Below are 16,674 nucleotides of genomic sequence, written 5' to 3'. Positions count from 1 at the left end.
TTGACTCTTGTTGAATGTCTGGCTTGTATTTAGTGTTTTTTTGCAATGTGTGGAGACTTAAGGCCGTACTCTAGTTACTAACGTGGAGGAAATATTCTCTTCTATTATTTTGATTTTTGTCTTCTGACAAAGATGGGAATCACCAGACACCCCACAGTAGAATATTACACAATACTTCACTTCACATATAAGATTATTGCAATTTTTGACATTTTGTGAGATGTTGATTTTCGCAATAACAGATATTGTAATTTATCACATTTTCAACTGGAAATTATCTCCTTAAAGTTAAACTTGGTCATATCTTTTAAGTTATCCTACTCTTGAAATGAAATCGATACCAACACTGTCACTGAAACCTGCCATAAATGTTGCTATAAGACAGTCAGTCTGCGATCGGTCTGATATGTGATCGAATGGGTTCAAGCTAACAGTCTGTTTCTGATCGGAAAATCCTAAAAACCGAGTAGAGCCAAGCTGAGTAGGTGCCAGTGGAAAAGAAGCTTTTGTCACCACATGTTGCAATCGGTTGATGCAAAGAAGATGCTGTCTTATTTTGACCCACGTGACTGAGACATTGGCTTGCTCTGAAATAGGAAGTAGCTTTGTCAAGCTTGGTGCGCCCGGTGTTGGATGGTTTTTTTGTTGAGATGTAAGATTGCTCATCTAACGTTACTGCAAGATTTGCGTGCATGAGACCAGCACTGTTGTTCATAGTAGTCCCAGAGTATTTTAATGTATTTATTAAAATATCGGTATTTTGTGTGCCTCTGTTGATAAAATGATACAATATCGCCATGTATCCCCACCCTGACCACCCAATTTTCATTTTCATGTGGCGTCCTGTGTAACTGCAGTTTAATTACAGTTAAATACGTATAATATGGAGATGTTAGTCCTGTATATTATACAGAATGATATGAAAGCTTAAGTCCAGCCCTTTCAAGCCATTTAAAATTTCACTGCAAGTAAGATGTATTTTTTATTCTGAAGGAGCCCAGATTATTAGTTGAAACTCAGCTGCTTCTTTTGTCTCGACAGCCTGTGAAATCTGACAGATCCACAAACATTAAATCCATCCTCCTCCTTTGCAGTGATCTGAGTGATCCTAAATGAGACAGAAAACGTCACCTTGCTAGTACATTTCAAACAGTTTTCTTTTTTAAAATATCATCAAAATTTTTTTTAAATTACCTTTCTTGTTACAGTTTGTGGTTGTTGAATGGTTAAAGGTTGAGCACCTGCACAGATATAGTTTTGTGTATTTACAGAATTAAATAGACCTTAAAATTACCCACTTGATTTGTTTCAGGCCTCAGATGGGACCAGTGAAGACCGGGAAATCCTGCTGTTCAGAACAGATGAGTCAGGTCGGGCCTGGCCTGTCAATGCCCCGTCTGGACCTCAGGAACCACACGGAGGACGGCGAAAGAAGAAACCGGTAAGGAAAGAAAAACTATGTAATGCAAGAAATTAGATAAATAATCTATTCGTTGTATCAGCTTGCCAAAGCTTAAAAAAAAAAAAAAAAGACTGAGAGGGTCCTGGGCATTGATGCAACAGAGGTGTTGAGAGATGGGGAGCTAATAAGAGGCTTGTATCCAGCTATTTGACTTCTTTTTTTTTGTGATATTCATCGTGTGTGAAATAAGAACAAGCACCTGCCTCTGAGCTCTCACCTCCTGTCAAATATATAATTTTAAGAGTTTTGAATAGACTTTAATCTTCTGGCAGTGCTTATTTTAAACATCGCACCCAATTTCCAGTGATTTTTTAAAAACTTTTCCTCCAGTCTTGTCTCTTTGCTTCTTTTTGACATACTTCTGTCTTTCTGCCTCGTTTCAGATGGAGACGCATGTTGACGGCGAGCGTGTCCGTTACTTCCAAGACGATGACAATGTCGGTCTAAAGGAGATGGTGAGAAGGGAGAAGATGAGCTCTGCGCAGGATCAGAATGCCCTGTACTCTCGTATGGCTGCCAAGGTAAGAAGACATTTCACCATAATCGTGCAATATCTTTATTTAACTCCTGAAATGCTTATTTATTTACAATATAAATCGTATAATCTCTGAGGACAAACACAAGATCTTTTTTTAGGGTTTAAGTTTGAACACAAGCCGACTAACACAAAGAAAAGCTAAAAATCAGCCCAAAGAGACTTCGAAGCGATTGCTACTGCTGTTGTACTGTACAACCATTTGTAGGGAAAAAATGGAGGCTACTATGCTAAAAGCCTTTGTTTGATCAGGTTCAGGCTGTGAGGATGGGGTTGGCATGCACTCTGGCTTAACATCACTCTGGATACATTGCTAGCTTTGTGTTAGCGTGTTGTTTATGCAGATCCTTTCAAAGACCGTATGTTGTGTTAGCAGTATAATGCAATTTTTTTCCTTTCCTGGATGCAGATTGCGCTTTACCGTTGCACTCTTGTTCTTTTACGCAATTAAAAATAAAGGTAATGTCCAGTTCTCCACTCCTCAGAAGTTGTAGATTTCCACCATTTTCCACAAACTGAAATCAGTTGATTGTAGCGCAGATGCCCTGGAAAGCAAAGGCATGTTTTCTGTTCGCCTAATGTGCAGGCAACTCAAGAACCTTTGTAAGTCATTAATGGCGTAATGTAACTGTAGTGTGATTACACAATTTAGTACAGTAATGCATGTTACCAAATATAATGTGATTACAGTAATACAATACACACACCTGAAGGAAGTTCATCTTGGACTTAGTGGATTAAAAAAATAAAATTGAAAGAACAAATTCTGTAACTTTTGTTTGCTGCTGTTGTTATAAGCAGTACTGGAACATGGCTTCCTATTGGCTGGTTCAGACCAGATGTAGCAGGTTAGGCATCACCCAACCAAAAAAAAGAGAGCTATAACACCTATTGTAGGTTGTTTTTAATGTTAAAGTGAACTAAACAGCAAACCAAGGGATCATTTAAAAAAAAAAGAAAAGAAAGAAAGAGATGGTCTCTTTGCTCTCTCTGTCAACAAACAGGTAAAGTAGTGGAGATTGAGGTGGGATTACATTTAGTATCAACTGATGAAGGCACACATCTGGTAACCTGCCATTCAGTGTAAAAATAGCAGCCACTGCATCTCCAAAAGACTGGAAACTTTCACATTGGAGCTTTGCTCTGCAGTGCGTAATATTCATGTCATTGTCTTCTCGACATTGTATTTGCTTTGTTACTCAGGACAGCAAAAATAATAAATAATAAATAAAATAATAAATGAAATACTCAACCAGGTTTTATCTCTGAAGGTACAATGAGGAGCATCTTTTACACAGACTTTTTCTTTGTTTTGTTTTTTTAATTTAAATTTCCTCGTGTTTGTGTGACAACTACAACATTTGCTGTTGTATGGGACATCACATGATGATGGCTTAAACGTTGCAGCTCTTCCTGTATGATTTCCCTCCTGTCTGTTGAAAAGCGAGCAGGTTAAGAAACCAAACTAAGTTACAGGTTGTCTCTGCCTATCGATCTTCTCTGCTCCGTTTCACAGAAAGGCACCTACACACAACAAACAGAGCTCCTGTCCACAGTCCTTAAACAACAGCTGCTGTATCCCTGCCAATATATTATTATATATTTTATCTAGGAAACAGAAATAGAGGAGGCAGAAGTAGGTTTTTATATTAATTAAGGACATATTGGATCCAAACAAACAAAAGCCGGTTTCAATCTTGGGAGCTGGTCTTGAATCACATTGTAGTGGTGACATGGAAAAGATCTCCGGTTTGAGTTAAGGAGCAGATACAAACCCATCGGGGGTCACAAGGCAGTGTGCTGCCAGAGCTGGTCTCAAACCTGGATAAATGGCAGGTTTGCATCAGGAGGTGAATCTGCTGTAAAATCTGTGCCTGTCAGACTGCTCTGGCTACTCCCTTTGGAAATAAAGGGAGTAGTTGAAAGCAGCTTCTTTGACTCTGAGTTCTTTGAGTTCATACATGCTGTCAGGGATGGGGGTTTTTCTTCTCCCATTTCAGACTGGGTTCATACACTGAAAAAATGTAAGCAATCAATGAACCTTAACAAATGCAGGGCATATCGATTTTGGTCAGCTTATACCCCTGGCAGCAGGTAAGCTCAGCAACACACAAACTTGAAGATAGTGGACACAAAATATGGCAAAACAAACTATGTATGCATGCTAATGTGAAAGATTACCCCCCTTTTTTTCTGTCACACTTCTCTGAGGAAACCGGCAGCATTTAAAATTTGCACCGTCACATCAGTGTTTGGTTCGATGTCATTATCGGTTTCCCTCCACTACTAGCTGTCTCTGTGAGACTCTCTCAGCCACTGTGTGGTTGAAATAGACGCACAGCAGAAGATGAGTTCTGACAGGTTGCGGTGCGAGTGTCAGTCTATCAGCAGCTTTACAGCCCGTACTTTTTCATGAGCCAAGACACATTTTCCTCTTTCCTCCTTCTCATTTTCAGCTGTTTGCTGCTTCTGTCGGTGCAGGTTGGAAAATGACAAGAACCTGTGCAGAAGTCATTGTGTGTGTGTGTGTGTGTGTGTGTGAGAGAGAGAGAGAGAGAGCAAAGCGTTAATAAACAAAAGGATGTAGGAGTTGCTATGGAAATTTAAAAAAAAAAAATCCCACACACACTTAAGCTCTGTCCACATTTTTCCTCGTCTCTGCCTTTCTTACTCGTTTACGTTCTCTTGCTGTCTCAGTCACTCAGCCTCACTTATATATTCACTACACATATGTGTGTCTAAAATCTCTCTCTCACACACACACACACACACACACACACACACACACACACACGTTCTGCACCTACAAAGAGTGACACTAAAAATACATCTACAGTTACCATGGCAGGGCTTCTATAAATACTACTAATCACAGCTATAGATTGATGATCTACAAAGAGAGAGACAAAAGTGTATTCTCTCTTGATATCGCACTCTGCTTCCCTCTTCGGCCGTTCCTTCTTATCTTTTCTGCTTTATCTATAATTATCTGTTTAAGCCTTTTATCCGCTTGTCCGTGTTTTTCTCAGTTTTATTTAACTCTTCTCCGGCTTCCTCTCTTATCCCTCCAACTCCCACCAAGTCGGTCGTATGACTTCAGACGTGTTGGTTACAGTTTCCAAAAAGCATAGGTGCTTGTTTGTAAATGTGGGTTTTTGTATGCAGATGGTAGGGCTGCGATGGTCATCTCAGGCGGCCCATCTGGCTGCGTGTCTGTTCAGCCAACTGTTTGGTCCAGAGCACAATATCTCCCCAACTACTGAACAGCTGACGACCACAGTGCCATCAAAATAACCCTGAATTTACCTTTGAGAGACCTTTGTTATCAGGTGTCTTGAGGTAGATAGTTTTTCCTGATTTTGTTAATTGAAAAAAAAAATGAAACAAGTCACAAATTCGCTCAACTCAGATAACTGTGTTTGGATCATCCTATTGTCCTATTTTGAAGCATCAACTTTTATGAGAATTGTATTATATTTTATATATATTCATTTTGTTGTGTTTATTCTTTTTAAGCATAATTTAGGACGTTTGTAGTGCAGTAAAAATAACACATTTTGGGATCAGCTTGAATGAAAAGCAGATGTGAAATGTAAAAGTGAAACCAGAGGTCAAATGTGACCTGATGTCTGGATGCAAACTATAACGTGATTTTTAGTACCCGTATTATTTCCTGAGTGTTGCCAATACAAACAAAGACACCTGAATTTTAAGCACAGTTTTAAAGATCAAAGACATTTTATGAAAGTTTGACCTGTTTTTCAAGGTCAAATAAGGTCAGAGTCAAAGTAATATTTAACATCCGCATATATCATTCTCTATATGTCAATGTGTTGTCAGTACAAAACACAGTTTTAAATAGCACTGTATAGCATTATTATCACTTTGAGCTTCAGATCAATTTGTCGAACTTGAAGGAGAGGTCAGAGGTCAAATGTGAAACATTGTAAATCTTTGTTTGGTACTTTCTATACTGTTGACAATACACACCACACTTCATATTTATACGTTTTAAGGCTTTTTGTCCATTTTTGACCAATAATTCATTAAGTTGACCTTGAAGACGTTGATGGATGAAAGGCAAATTTTAATGGATTGTTAACATGAATTCACTCTACTCCTCCACAGTGCATTTAAAACTTTTCATGCTATCGTGTTTACAGACAGAAAGAATGACACACACAAATGCCACCAAAACATAACGTCCTTCATGGATCCAACAAATGACTAATTGTTTTATCTTGTATGTGAAAAAATTTACATTTATTAACATTTCCACACAAAAAATGGCATGCTAGTTTATTTATTTATTTTCAATAATCACATATTTCATAATGTAAACAGTGACTGCAGTCCATGGGTATCCAAAAACAAAAGAAATGCAGCTTTGTGTGGCTCTAATGCTGTTTTATTAAGAACACCCAGCGTGGTTTTCTTTACCATTGGAAACATTATGGTCGAATATCAGATATGTCAGTGTCTTGTGGCGATAGCAGCACGCTGTATTCACGATGTATAATTTAAATTGCATCAGGAGTGCATCCATAAATAAAACATCGGCGGTGATAGTGAGGGCTGACAGCATGGTTTGGTTGATTTATTACTATTGTATAATGCCTAATTAGTCTGTGTGAGAGTACTCGTGATGGCATGTGTGCAATAAAATAAAACTGTCTGCTCTTGGCTTAATGCGGTATGTGCTTTTGCACACTTATATACCCTCACACTCACTCCTACACACACACACACACACACACACACACACACACACACACGCACACATTCCCACCCACACTAAAACTAATCCAATTTTCACTCTCACACACTCACTCCTACACAGCGAATCATGTACACACACACTTGAGCGATGCTTGACTCTCGCTCTCTCAGATACACACAGATTCCAACCTGTTGCTGGATCACCATGGTGACAAGACTCAGACGTAGAAACACTAGAGTCGATACTCGGCGTCCTGCCGAATACTGTTAATGCACAGAGAGAGTCGGCACCTGCGTGCATTTAGTGACACTACAGCAATGACATAATTAATAATTAATGACAGTTTGTGTCGCTTTCCTGTTTTTAAAAATGTATTTTTTGTTTGAAAGTCTAAAACAAGAACTTCAAACTGCAAAATACACAAAAAAATACAACATCAGAAATGAGCGAAAATGTATAGACACACCCCCCTCACCGTTTCTGTCTCCGTCTCTGTCTCTTTATCGCTCTCCTCTAATCTCTAGATGATGGGGAAGACGGATGGCGACAACTACACGCTGGACGACATGTTTGTGTCGAGCGCAGCGCAGCGGGAGGGTGAGGGGAGGGAGGAGGAGAGGATGAGGAACAGAGCCATCGGGGAGAGTAGGAGGCTGGCTGCCTCCATGGAGAAATGCCAGCACTGTTTCAGCAGCAAAGAGCTCCAGAAACACCTTATAGTGGCGATAGGGAGCAAGGTAAGCGCTGGTTAATGCAGGCTGTTATGGGACAGGTCAAAGGAATCTGTTCTGACATACTTAGATCCTCAATCGTTTGAGTTGTCCATCAAGGTATAATCAGAAATAAGATGATAAAGGTGGGCTGTGATTACTTTTGGAATGTCGAGATGGTTTAAACTTCACCGAATTATTAGATTTATGCATGCTTTGCTAAATTTCGTTTGTGTCTATGTGCCGTGATCTTGTTCTCAGGTGTACCTAAGCCTGCCCGCAGGAGTGTCGATGACAGAGGGCCACTGTCTCATCTGTCCACTCCAGCATCACTGCTCTGCCACCAGCATGGATGAGGATATATGGTCAGAAATGCAGGTTAGCCCATCAGTGCTCGGAATAATGTTGCTCCAGGCTACAGGGACAACTTTTATCTGCATTTATAGAACAGCGGCAGAAATCACTGGAGCCAAATTGCTGCTATAAAGTGTAACTGAGCTCACCTCTGTGCCACTTTACTGCCCTCAGCTGTTCCGACGTACTTTGGTGCGGATGTTCGAGGCCCAGGAGCTGGACTGTGTGTTCATGGAAACGCACATGAACCCCCGCAGGAGACAGCACATGGTGTTAGAGTGTATCCCACTACCCAAAGAGCTGGGAGATATGGCACCCATATACTTTAAGGTGTGTGGACCTCATATCTCTCATCAGTCTAATTGAATGTACCTGTTTGCTTTGGGGTTTAAATAGCCTTTCTAATGTGGTTTAAAAAAAAATCTGTGTCCCCATAGAAAGCTATCATGGAGTGTGATGAGGAATGGGCCATGAACAAGAAGGTTGTCGACCTCTCTTCGAAAAGCATTCGGCAAGCTGTAGGTTAACTTTTACTCTGTGCAGTTCATTCATTCTTAATCTGGTTACGTAGTATTTCTGTGTTTTTGTTCTGCCCTCTGCCTTGCGTTGTTTTCTGTGCAACTTTTCTTTCACCTTTCTTCTTCTACTCCTCTGTGTACCTTTTGAAATGGTAATTTTTATTTTTTATTTTATTGCCCTCCCAGGTTCCTCGGAGTCTGCCATACTTTGCCGTAGACTTTGGACTCCAGGGGGGGCTTCGCTCATGTCATTGAAAACGAACAGAAGTTCCCTCATTACTTTGGCAAGGTCAGCGGGTGTTTTAAGACTCTTACACGTCATGTATCTCCTTGGGTTTTCTTTCTTTCTTTCTTTCTTTCTTTCTTTCTTTCTTTCTTTCTTTTCTGGTTACAATACAGTAATATTTCAGTATGAGTGACCTCTCTTTCTTTTCTTGCAGGAAGTTGTAGGAGGCATGCTGGACTTGGAGCCTCGACGTTGGAGAAAGATGATTAAAGAAAACTTTGATGACCAGAGGAAGAAAGTGTTACAGTTTGCACAGTGGTGGAAACCGTATGACTGTACCAAGACTCAGGGCTAGAAAAATTCTAGTTTTTTGTTTTGTTGTACTTCTTAGACAAACCGTCATGTGCTTCCCAGTGCAGGGATCGCATTTGATGAACCTGGTGTAGAGTCCCAATTTGGAATTTGATGTAAATGTGCTACTAGCAATGCTACCATGAGATAATTTTTACTGAAATAAAAATAAAAGGAAAAGTGCAGAAATGTATAAATGTGTTTCAGTTACATATGTTAGCATAATAAATGAATTTTGTCACTACATATAAGCAGTGGATAGTAAGTGTTAAAATGTTAAAATAACAGTTTTTTGTGATTGTAATAAATCATTTCAAAACTTTTCCCACCTTTAATGTGACCTCTAACCTGCACAATTGAATTTAGTTTACACCTGGGACGTTCCAGAACTGATTGGTATTTCTTTATAATTTTTTAGGGTCTTATAATATAAAGTGGTTGAAATGACATCATGATACTGCCGCCGCCATGCTTTACCATAGGTATGGTGTTCTTTTAGTGTTGCTTTTGTGCAACACCAAAACATATCTTTTGGCACAAATTTCCCACATGCTTTCGGGAAACTTAATTGTTTTTTTTCGGGGAGGTTTGTTTTTGCAAATTGTAGCTGTGCTTGATTGTTTTTTTTTTTCTTTTTTGTTTTTCTTTAGTCCGTCTTGCAATCCTACCTTAAACTCCAAACATATGGAGAATGTGGGAGTTTGTCATTCCAAGGAGTACACAACCAGCACTTTCTGGAAATTCCAGAAAGTGCTGTAGACGTCTTGGCAGCCTCCCTGACTAGTTTTCATCTTGTCTTTTCATCAGTTTTGCGGGGACATTCAATTCTTTGCAATGTCACTGTTGTCCCAAAATCTTTGGAAAGAAAGCTGAAGCTGAAGATGAAGAGGAATTTAACCTTTCAACACGACAGTGACTGCAAGCATATGTCCAAATCAACAAAAGAGTGGTACAAGAGATGCCCTTGCAATGCTTTTGCAATGACAAGCGGCCAGATACTGCCATGCAGACTACTACTGAATGCTGTGATTAAATCAAAAGGTGCATTAGTTTTGATGCGTGTGCACAGTTGTGCAACCAGCTTACATTTTTATTTTTGTGTTTTTACTCAGATTTGTTTTTTGTAGTTGAGTTGTGCAGGTTATAGGTCACATTAAAGGTGGGCAAAGCTTTGAAATGATTCACTGTGGTCTGATTATTTAACATCACAAAAACCTGGCCCTTTAATTGTACAGTGGATATAAAATTAAAGCCCTTGTCTCTATGCCATACCCACCATTCTCATCTCTTGCAATGCTGCCCTTCTCTGCTTCCCAGCCGTGGGATTTAATTTCTTTCTCAGTGGTCTCATGATCCTTTCTAGCTGTCACTTAATTCTAAAAGAGGGTTCTGTGTCATCACAGCCACACAGGCAAGTGTACACACACTCATATGTCAGAGCATTGCAACCTTTAGACCTAGTCTGTTGTGGATACACGCCTCTCATGAGCAGTGGGCAGCATTGCCCCAGCATGCAACCTTGGCAGTTTTTCGGTTAGAATATTGTCTTTCTTATTGGCTCGCTGCTTCAGTGACCCCTGTTATTTTCTGGTTTCATCTGAGATACTGTTTGGTGCATCTGCACATCTGATTAGTGCTGAATTTCAAAGAATCACACAGAGGAAGATTTGATTTTGCAGTATTTGTGTATATGGTCACAGATTATTATAGAAAAGCACTATATAAGGACCCGTCCATTTATACAGATGGACAGAGTGACTGGGTACCTCACTGTAGTCCCTCCAGTTCTTTTTTCCTTACATTTTTAACCTGTGGGTACCCAGAAAAGAGACTCTTTCTTTAATAAGGAACATTATTAAAATACTCCTCAGACGGCACTGGACTGCACTTTTATTAAGAGAAATCAGGTGTGTTATGAGACCAGGGAGATTGCCCCTTACTTGTAGTGTGAGCACTGACAAAATTTCATTTCCCTGAAAAGGCAGTGTTATGTGTTATTATTGTTTTTATGAGCGATCAATAATCTGTGTGTTGTTCATTGTTTTTTCTATGTGCATCTGTTTTGGCATTAATATGCTGCACTTGCCACCATGACCGTGATGCACCCGACAAAAAGAAAAACAAAGCCATCACTTAATACATGAAATCAAAGGTCGGGTCACATTCCTATCATTTACGTGGAAATTTGGCTAAATCTATAACATACTCCTTTATGCAATTTCCTACTCTTTAACCCTGGTTGTACTTATTAAAAAACCATCCTCATGACCAGTAAAGCAGGTTGTTTATATTGTGCATGTGTCAGAGAGGCACAGTTTCACGGTTAATAGCATCAGAGTGGCGTGGAGTGATGTGCGGTTATGGCCAATTAGATTGGCTTCTGGCAGATTTATGACCAAATCAGCCATTTGTCTTCTCCCATCTCTGCCTCAGCTGGCCTGACTCCTGTTATTCTGCAAATCCCCGGCACCATCCTATTGCATCTGCTGTAGCTTTTGGTTCATTTACACCCCCACTCACTCTGCCTCAGTATAGACAGGAGGTAGATATTTGACAGAGAGATAAGACAATAATATGAGTGTATGTCTTCTGCGTCACAAAATTGAAACCGACATGCCTGCTTAGCAGCGCCCGCTACAGACACGCGCAGCAGAACGAAAGGATCTTAAAGGCATGACTCACTGGTGTGTGCCATGGGCCTGAACCTTTCTTATCTTCATGCATTCCATAACTACACACATTTCATCTTCTACTGGCTTAAACTCAGTGATGCTGTTTCCTGTGTGGCTTTGTCTATATGTGGGTTTTTGCTCCATTTCACAAGTATGGATTTTAATACTTCTCATTCTGTGTGTGTGTGTGTGTCTCTGTGTGTTTTAGATTCCCTGTCAATATGTTAGGTTGTACCTCAGATGATAGGTGACTATGCATGTAGAATATGCTAGTTCATTTCTTTCTTATGTTTTAACCCTCATGTACCTGTGTGTGCAGTGTTGTACTGTACTGGTTAAATTGTGTGACAGTATGGCTGGTATTTGTTTTTACCTTCTGAGTCTGCTGGTGTGCACTACTGTGGAAGAAACTACTGGAAAGCTGGTTTTGAGTGGGCCGTTGTGGCAGTTTATAGTTCTGCCTCTGTCTTTTCTGCAGATAGATTTCATCAGTCATGCAAGATACAGACGCACAACTTTCCAGGGATCGTAGTTGAGGTCAAATCAGAAGACACATGTGGTCTGAGTAGAAAGGACCATGGTGCAAGGTTTCCCTTTCATCTTTTAAGATCCTGTCACTCAGATTTATGCATTTTTAATGTACTTGTAACTTCGCCCATATGAAGAGTTAAAACTATTTGTTTTCCAGGTTGGCTGTTGCCTTAAAAATTATCACAAGATGCTTTTTAGTCATTTTCATAAATTCACTCTTCTCCACCCACTCCGCCCTGCATGCCTTTACCCCTCTTATGCACTGTCTGTTCCTTTGGAAGATTGAAACTCACTAGCTTCACTACCTCTTCTCCTTGCATGCTCACCTTTCCACATGTCTCCCTCTCATTCACATACATGTAATCTGTTTTACTTCTACTGATTTTCATTCCTCTTCTCTCCAGTGCGTACCTCCACCTCTCCAGACTGTCTTCCCCCTGCTCCCCGCTCTCACCACAGATCACATCATATGCCATGTAGACTCCTGCCCGACCTCATCTGTCAGTCCGTCCATCCACCATTGCAAACACATACTGTGCATCCATCAATCCATTTTTAATTCTGTAGGAAAAGCGAGGAGCTGTGCCAAGGACACTCAAGGTTGGATTGCTTCATCCATTATTTCATTTCTATTGTCTAATGGCATCCGTGTTACATGTGCCTATTGAAGAAGATTACCACAGTACTTCAAGAGTTGCCCTTTCTATCTGTTCTGCTTCCATGATAGCACAGTCAGTGATCTGTTGCCCTGTCTGTACTTAGCTTTAGATGGCTGGCAGCCAGCTCAAGGCAGTCTCTCAGCTAGTAGGCTTATCTCCTTTGGAACATCATTTATTCTATTGTAGTGTTGGCTTTATTAAATGCCCACATTATTACTGATGGATGGCAGACTGATGCAGACAGATAAGGAAAGAAAAAGAAGGCATTCGTGTGTGTGTGTGGGGTTGTCTATGCACAAGAGAAAGTGTGTGGGTGTGAGTTAGAGAGAAGAGAAAAAATAAAATGATATGCAGTGGATTGGGGTCATGCTGCTCCAGAAAGTCAAATGAATTAGTGCGCACCTTCAGGAAATTGTGTTAGGGTGTGTGAGCACATACATGCACTATGTCTGTCTGACTCAGTGTCTTTCTGATTGGTCCACTGGGGCCATTAATGAACATGATCTGCTAATAGAGGTCAAGGTCGTGACTGTTGTTAGCGCCAGACTGAGCGTCATTCTGTCCTCTGATCAGATACAGCAAGCATGTGCCACCGCCGCGAGCTCCATTATCACCCTTTAGAGCCATGTTTGTCCATGTAAACCCGTGTTGAACATATCTGGCACATTGCCACGGACCTGGCTTATTGACCATGGCTGTTGTTTGATTACAATCAGATGCTGCTCGAGTGCCATTTCCTGTTAGTTAATTGAGGAGCAGACTGTTGTCTGCCAAGATTTCACAATTATAAAACCATGTAAATGACAGTATGGAGACTTCCATCTTTAATTCATTTAATGTAAAAGTATTGCATTCACTGTGTACTAATTACAACCATTTTTATAGTTTCCACCCTTTTCCGGATGCTCAAAAGTAAATAGACAAACTAACATAATTTTAAACAAAATGACTGTCTTTAATACTTTACATGCTGTTCATATTACACGCATTCATATCATAGTAGAGTCTACAACACATTTTGAACTACAGATCAATTGAGAATGTATAAATAGCCTATTTGAAATGAGTGAATAGATGATTCGTCTTTAATTACTGTTTCAGAGAGCATGTATTTTTGCTTTTTGTTTTTGGAGAAATCATCTGCTTTCATGCAATGTAATGACACTTTTTACTTAAGATCTGAAAACACAACAGCCATAGTGATTTCAATCTATTTTATTGAAAGTGAAAATGGCAGTGCTTGGATAAAAATGATCAATACTGATTCTGTATTATTTAATTTTTAGAGTTTATTGAAGACTATCCGGTCCATTCAAAGCATTGGTAGGAAATCCTGCGTGGGGGATGTGTTTCCCACACTCACTGAAATGGAAGCCCAGGTCCCTTTATAATCTTATGAGCTACTTTTGCTAGCTATTTTAGGGAACAGCCCTCACTTGGCGCCTTTTCATTTAACGCTTTTCCCGAGCACTTTATACAACATACCTCCTTCACACAAGCACTGTTTTCAGTGCGTCTATCTAACATCCCATGAAGGCTGGAGCAGTCAGGAAGCGAACCAGCGACCTACTGACTAGTGAACTGCTCTTCAGTTGTGTCAGTTTGTTATTGTCCAATTACTTTTGTCCAATGTGTGCGTGAGTGTGTGTGTGTGTGTGTTTTGTTGGGGGGGGGCTATTAAAATGGCTGTAATTCCTAATACGAAAGACATAATAATAAACAATAAATAAAAATAATAATAAATAAAAAATGTAATACAAAAATAAAATAAAGTACAAAAACTATGACATTGCCCAACTCCGTCTGTCTATCGATTGGCTCTGGTTTGTTTTCCAGCGCAGAGTAGCGCGTTGACGCGTACTTCACAGCGCGTGCATCGCAGATTAGAAGCACCGCTGGCGCGTGCCGCTGCTGCTGGCTCACCTCTCGCGCTCACTCTCTCGCGCTTTTACCTTTCTAGCTCACCTCTACTCCGGCCACTTCTTAAAGCAACAAAAAAGGGCCAAGGAGCTGCGGTGAAAGAGCTGAAATAAAAAGATGGAGGAATGCCCGGAGTGCGGTTAGCTGCTGGAGGACCGACAAGAGAACCTCTGTCGCAGAGGACTAAGAGCAGGAGGAGGAGGAGAGAGGGGGAAGCAGACGCATCTCACATCTGCGGTGACTTTGGGGATTTCTGGGCAGCGTGAGGAGAAAAAAAAAGGGAGATACGCTACATTTTTTTCTGATGCAGTTAAAATCTCCCGCGTGCAAGAGGAATAATTACCATGTGTTTGGATTATCGGTGGACCAGCGCGTTATGCTCTGCAGTTTCGGCAATTAGGGGGACATATGCTTCAAAATAGTTGCATCTTTTATTAAAAATAAACACTGTTGCCGGGCGTGATGAATTCTTCCGCTCCTCATTTTTAATCGGAAGCATCCGCTGGAGTGTTTGGCCACCCGGGGGAGCGGCGAGAAGGACGTTTTTTAGGGGGGTAACGGAGGACGGTTTTAAAGAGGTGATACCCTCCCCCTTCATAAATGTTTGCGTGCCGTTAGTGCTCTCGCTCTCAGTCGACCTCAACCCCTCCTCTCTCTCTCTTACCCCGAGTCTCACACGCAGGCAGACGCGTCTCATATGCATACACAGACACGGGCTGGACTGGACATTATCTCACCCGCACACTGACACAGCATGCGCGCATAATCACACATACACACAAGCCTTTCCTCTCAACCAGCCAGCCCTCTCACCTCCTCCCCCCCCCTCCCTCACTATCTGATGACTCCCCGGTGTACAGGTGGACGTGGTACGGAGCCGACTGTAGCATCATCCTCATCCTCAACACCGCCACTGTTATCATCATCACCATCCTCCTCCTCCTCCTCTTCTTCTCAGCAGCACAACCAGCACCATGTCCTCGTCGTCGCGCAAGATCTCCTCCGAGTCGTTCAGCAGCTCGGTGGGCTCGGACTGTGGGCTCGAAAGCCCCGGGGGAGACGGAGGGGACGGCGGGTTGGAGCCGGCGGAGGAGACCCGAGGGTGCCCCTTCTCTTCCTTCCCCTCCTCCCACAGAGCGGTGCTCTGGAACGGCCGCAGCCCCGCCGAAAGGACCGTGTGCCCGGCAGGTGAGGAGCAAGCACCCGGCGGGCCCCACAAGAGGGTCACCAGGAGGAGAAGGGTGAACCTCGACTCGCTGGGGGAGAGCCTGAGGCGGCTGACCTCACCCACGGTAGGATTTCAAACCAGTGTGAAAAAGCTTCACCGTGACCTCATCAATTGTCTTTAACATGTTTCTAAAGAAAGTTGCGGTGCTTTAAGTGCATTTTGCCTCCTGCAGTCAGAATATAGGTCACATCTGGGACTTAAAGTGTGTGTGAATTTGTGAAAACGATAGAGTATTCTTCTAAAAATCATTAGAAATGCCTTGTTTGTCATATTATTAGGTCCATTACTGACCAAATCAGGTCTCCTGAAGATGAAGCCTGTAATTTAAAAACCAGCAAGATCAAATATCCTGATGCATTTATTTCACTGCTCAGAGATGTCTCCAAAGTTCAGGAACAAAAACAACCCAACAACAACATTCAAGCCTCTCCACATTAGTGTGTTACTCCCAAAAACCCAGACAATGTCTTTTCTTACATCATGATAGGATGTGTGCTGTGCTGTCTACGAAAAAAAGCCTCTTTTCATCCTTCACCTCTGATAGCCTGAATCATCTGGCTGATTATATAATAAATATGTTGTTGTGAGTTAGAGAGAGACAGAGAGAGAGAGCGATGCCCATGGCTCGTCTGTGTGTATGCGAGGATGTGGGGAGTGTGGCGAATGAGCCTGCTGCTGTGTCTGCGTGTCTCAGTTGTGTGACAGGCTGTAATACAATAAAACCGCTATTAGAACTGAGTGCGATTGTGATGGATGGCGTGTTATTAGGGAATCTGCTATTGCACTGT

At 41.4% G+C, this 16,674-nt stretch overlaps 2 protein-coding genes across 2 annotated transcripts in view; both read left to right on the top strand.

Annotated features, from left to right (window-relative positions):
• The window catches only part of cwf19l2 (CWF19 like cell cycle control factor 2), a 28,282-nt gene extending 18,135 nt beyond the window's left edge, over positions 1 to 10,147 (top strand). Inside the window, 9 exon segments of the mRNA XM_005474655.2 lie at positions 1,313 to 1,441; positions 1,846 to 1,983; positions 7,242 to 7,454; positions 7,689 to 7,805; positions 7,956 to 8,111; positions 8,219 to 8,299; positions 8,486 to 8,530; positions 8,532 to 8,588; positions 8,740 to 10,147. Coding sequence (XP_005474712.1) covers positions 1,313 to 1,441; positions 1,846 to 1,983; positions 7,242 to 7,454; positions 7,689 to 7,805; positions 7,956 to 8,111; positions 8,219 to 8,299; positions 8,486 to 8,530; positions 8,532 to 8,588; positions 8,740 to 8,880 — 1,077 coding nt within the window. The 3' untranslated portion in view covers positions 8,881 to 10,147.
• Positions 10,148 to 14,594: 4,447 nt separating this feature from the next.
• gucy1a2 (guanylate cyclase 1, soluble, alpha 2) overlaps positions 14,595 to 16,674 on the top strand; it is a 44,720-nt gene continuing 42,640 nt past the window's right edge. The window contains exons 1-2 of the mRNA XM_005474654.4: positions 14,595 to 15,527; positions 15,617 to 15,950. Of these exons, the coding sequence (XP_005474711.1) occupies positions 15,633 to 15,950 (318 nt within the window). The 5' untranslated portion in view covers positions 14,595 to 15,527; positions 15,617 to 15,632. The remainder of the gene's footprint in view (positions 15,528 to 15,616; positions 15,951 to 16,674) is intronic.

Source organism: Oreochromis niloticus, linkage group LG14 (genome assembly GCF_001858045.2).
Source record: "Oreochromis niloticus isolate F11D_XX linkage group LG14, O_niloticus_UMD_NMBU, whole genome shotgun sequence".
NCBI classification, from domain to species: domain Eukaryota; kingdom Metazoa; phylum Chordata; class Actinopteri; order Cichliformes; family Cichlidae; genus Oreochromis; species Oreochromis niloticus.
The sequence above is the reverse complement of the archived record's forward strand: the minus strand, read 5'-3'. Positions and strand labels throughout refer to the sequence as shown.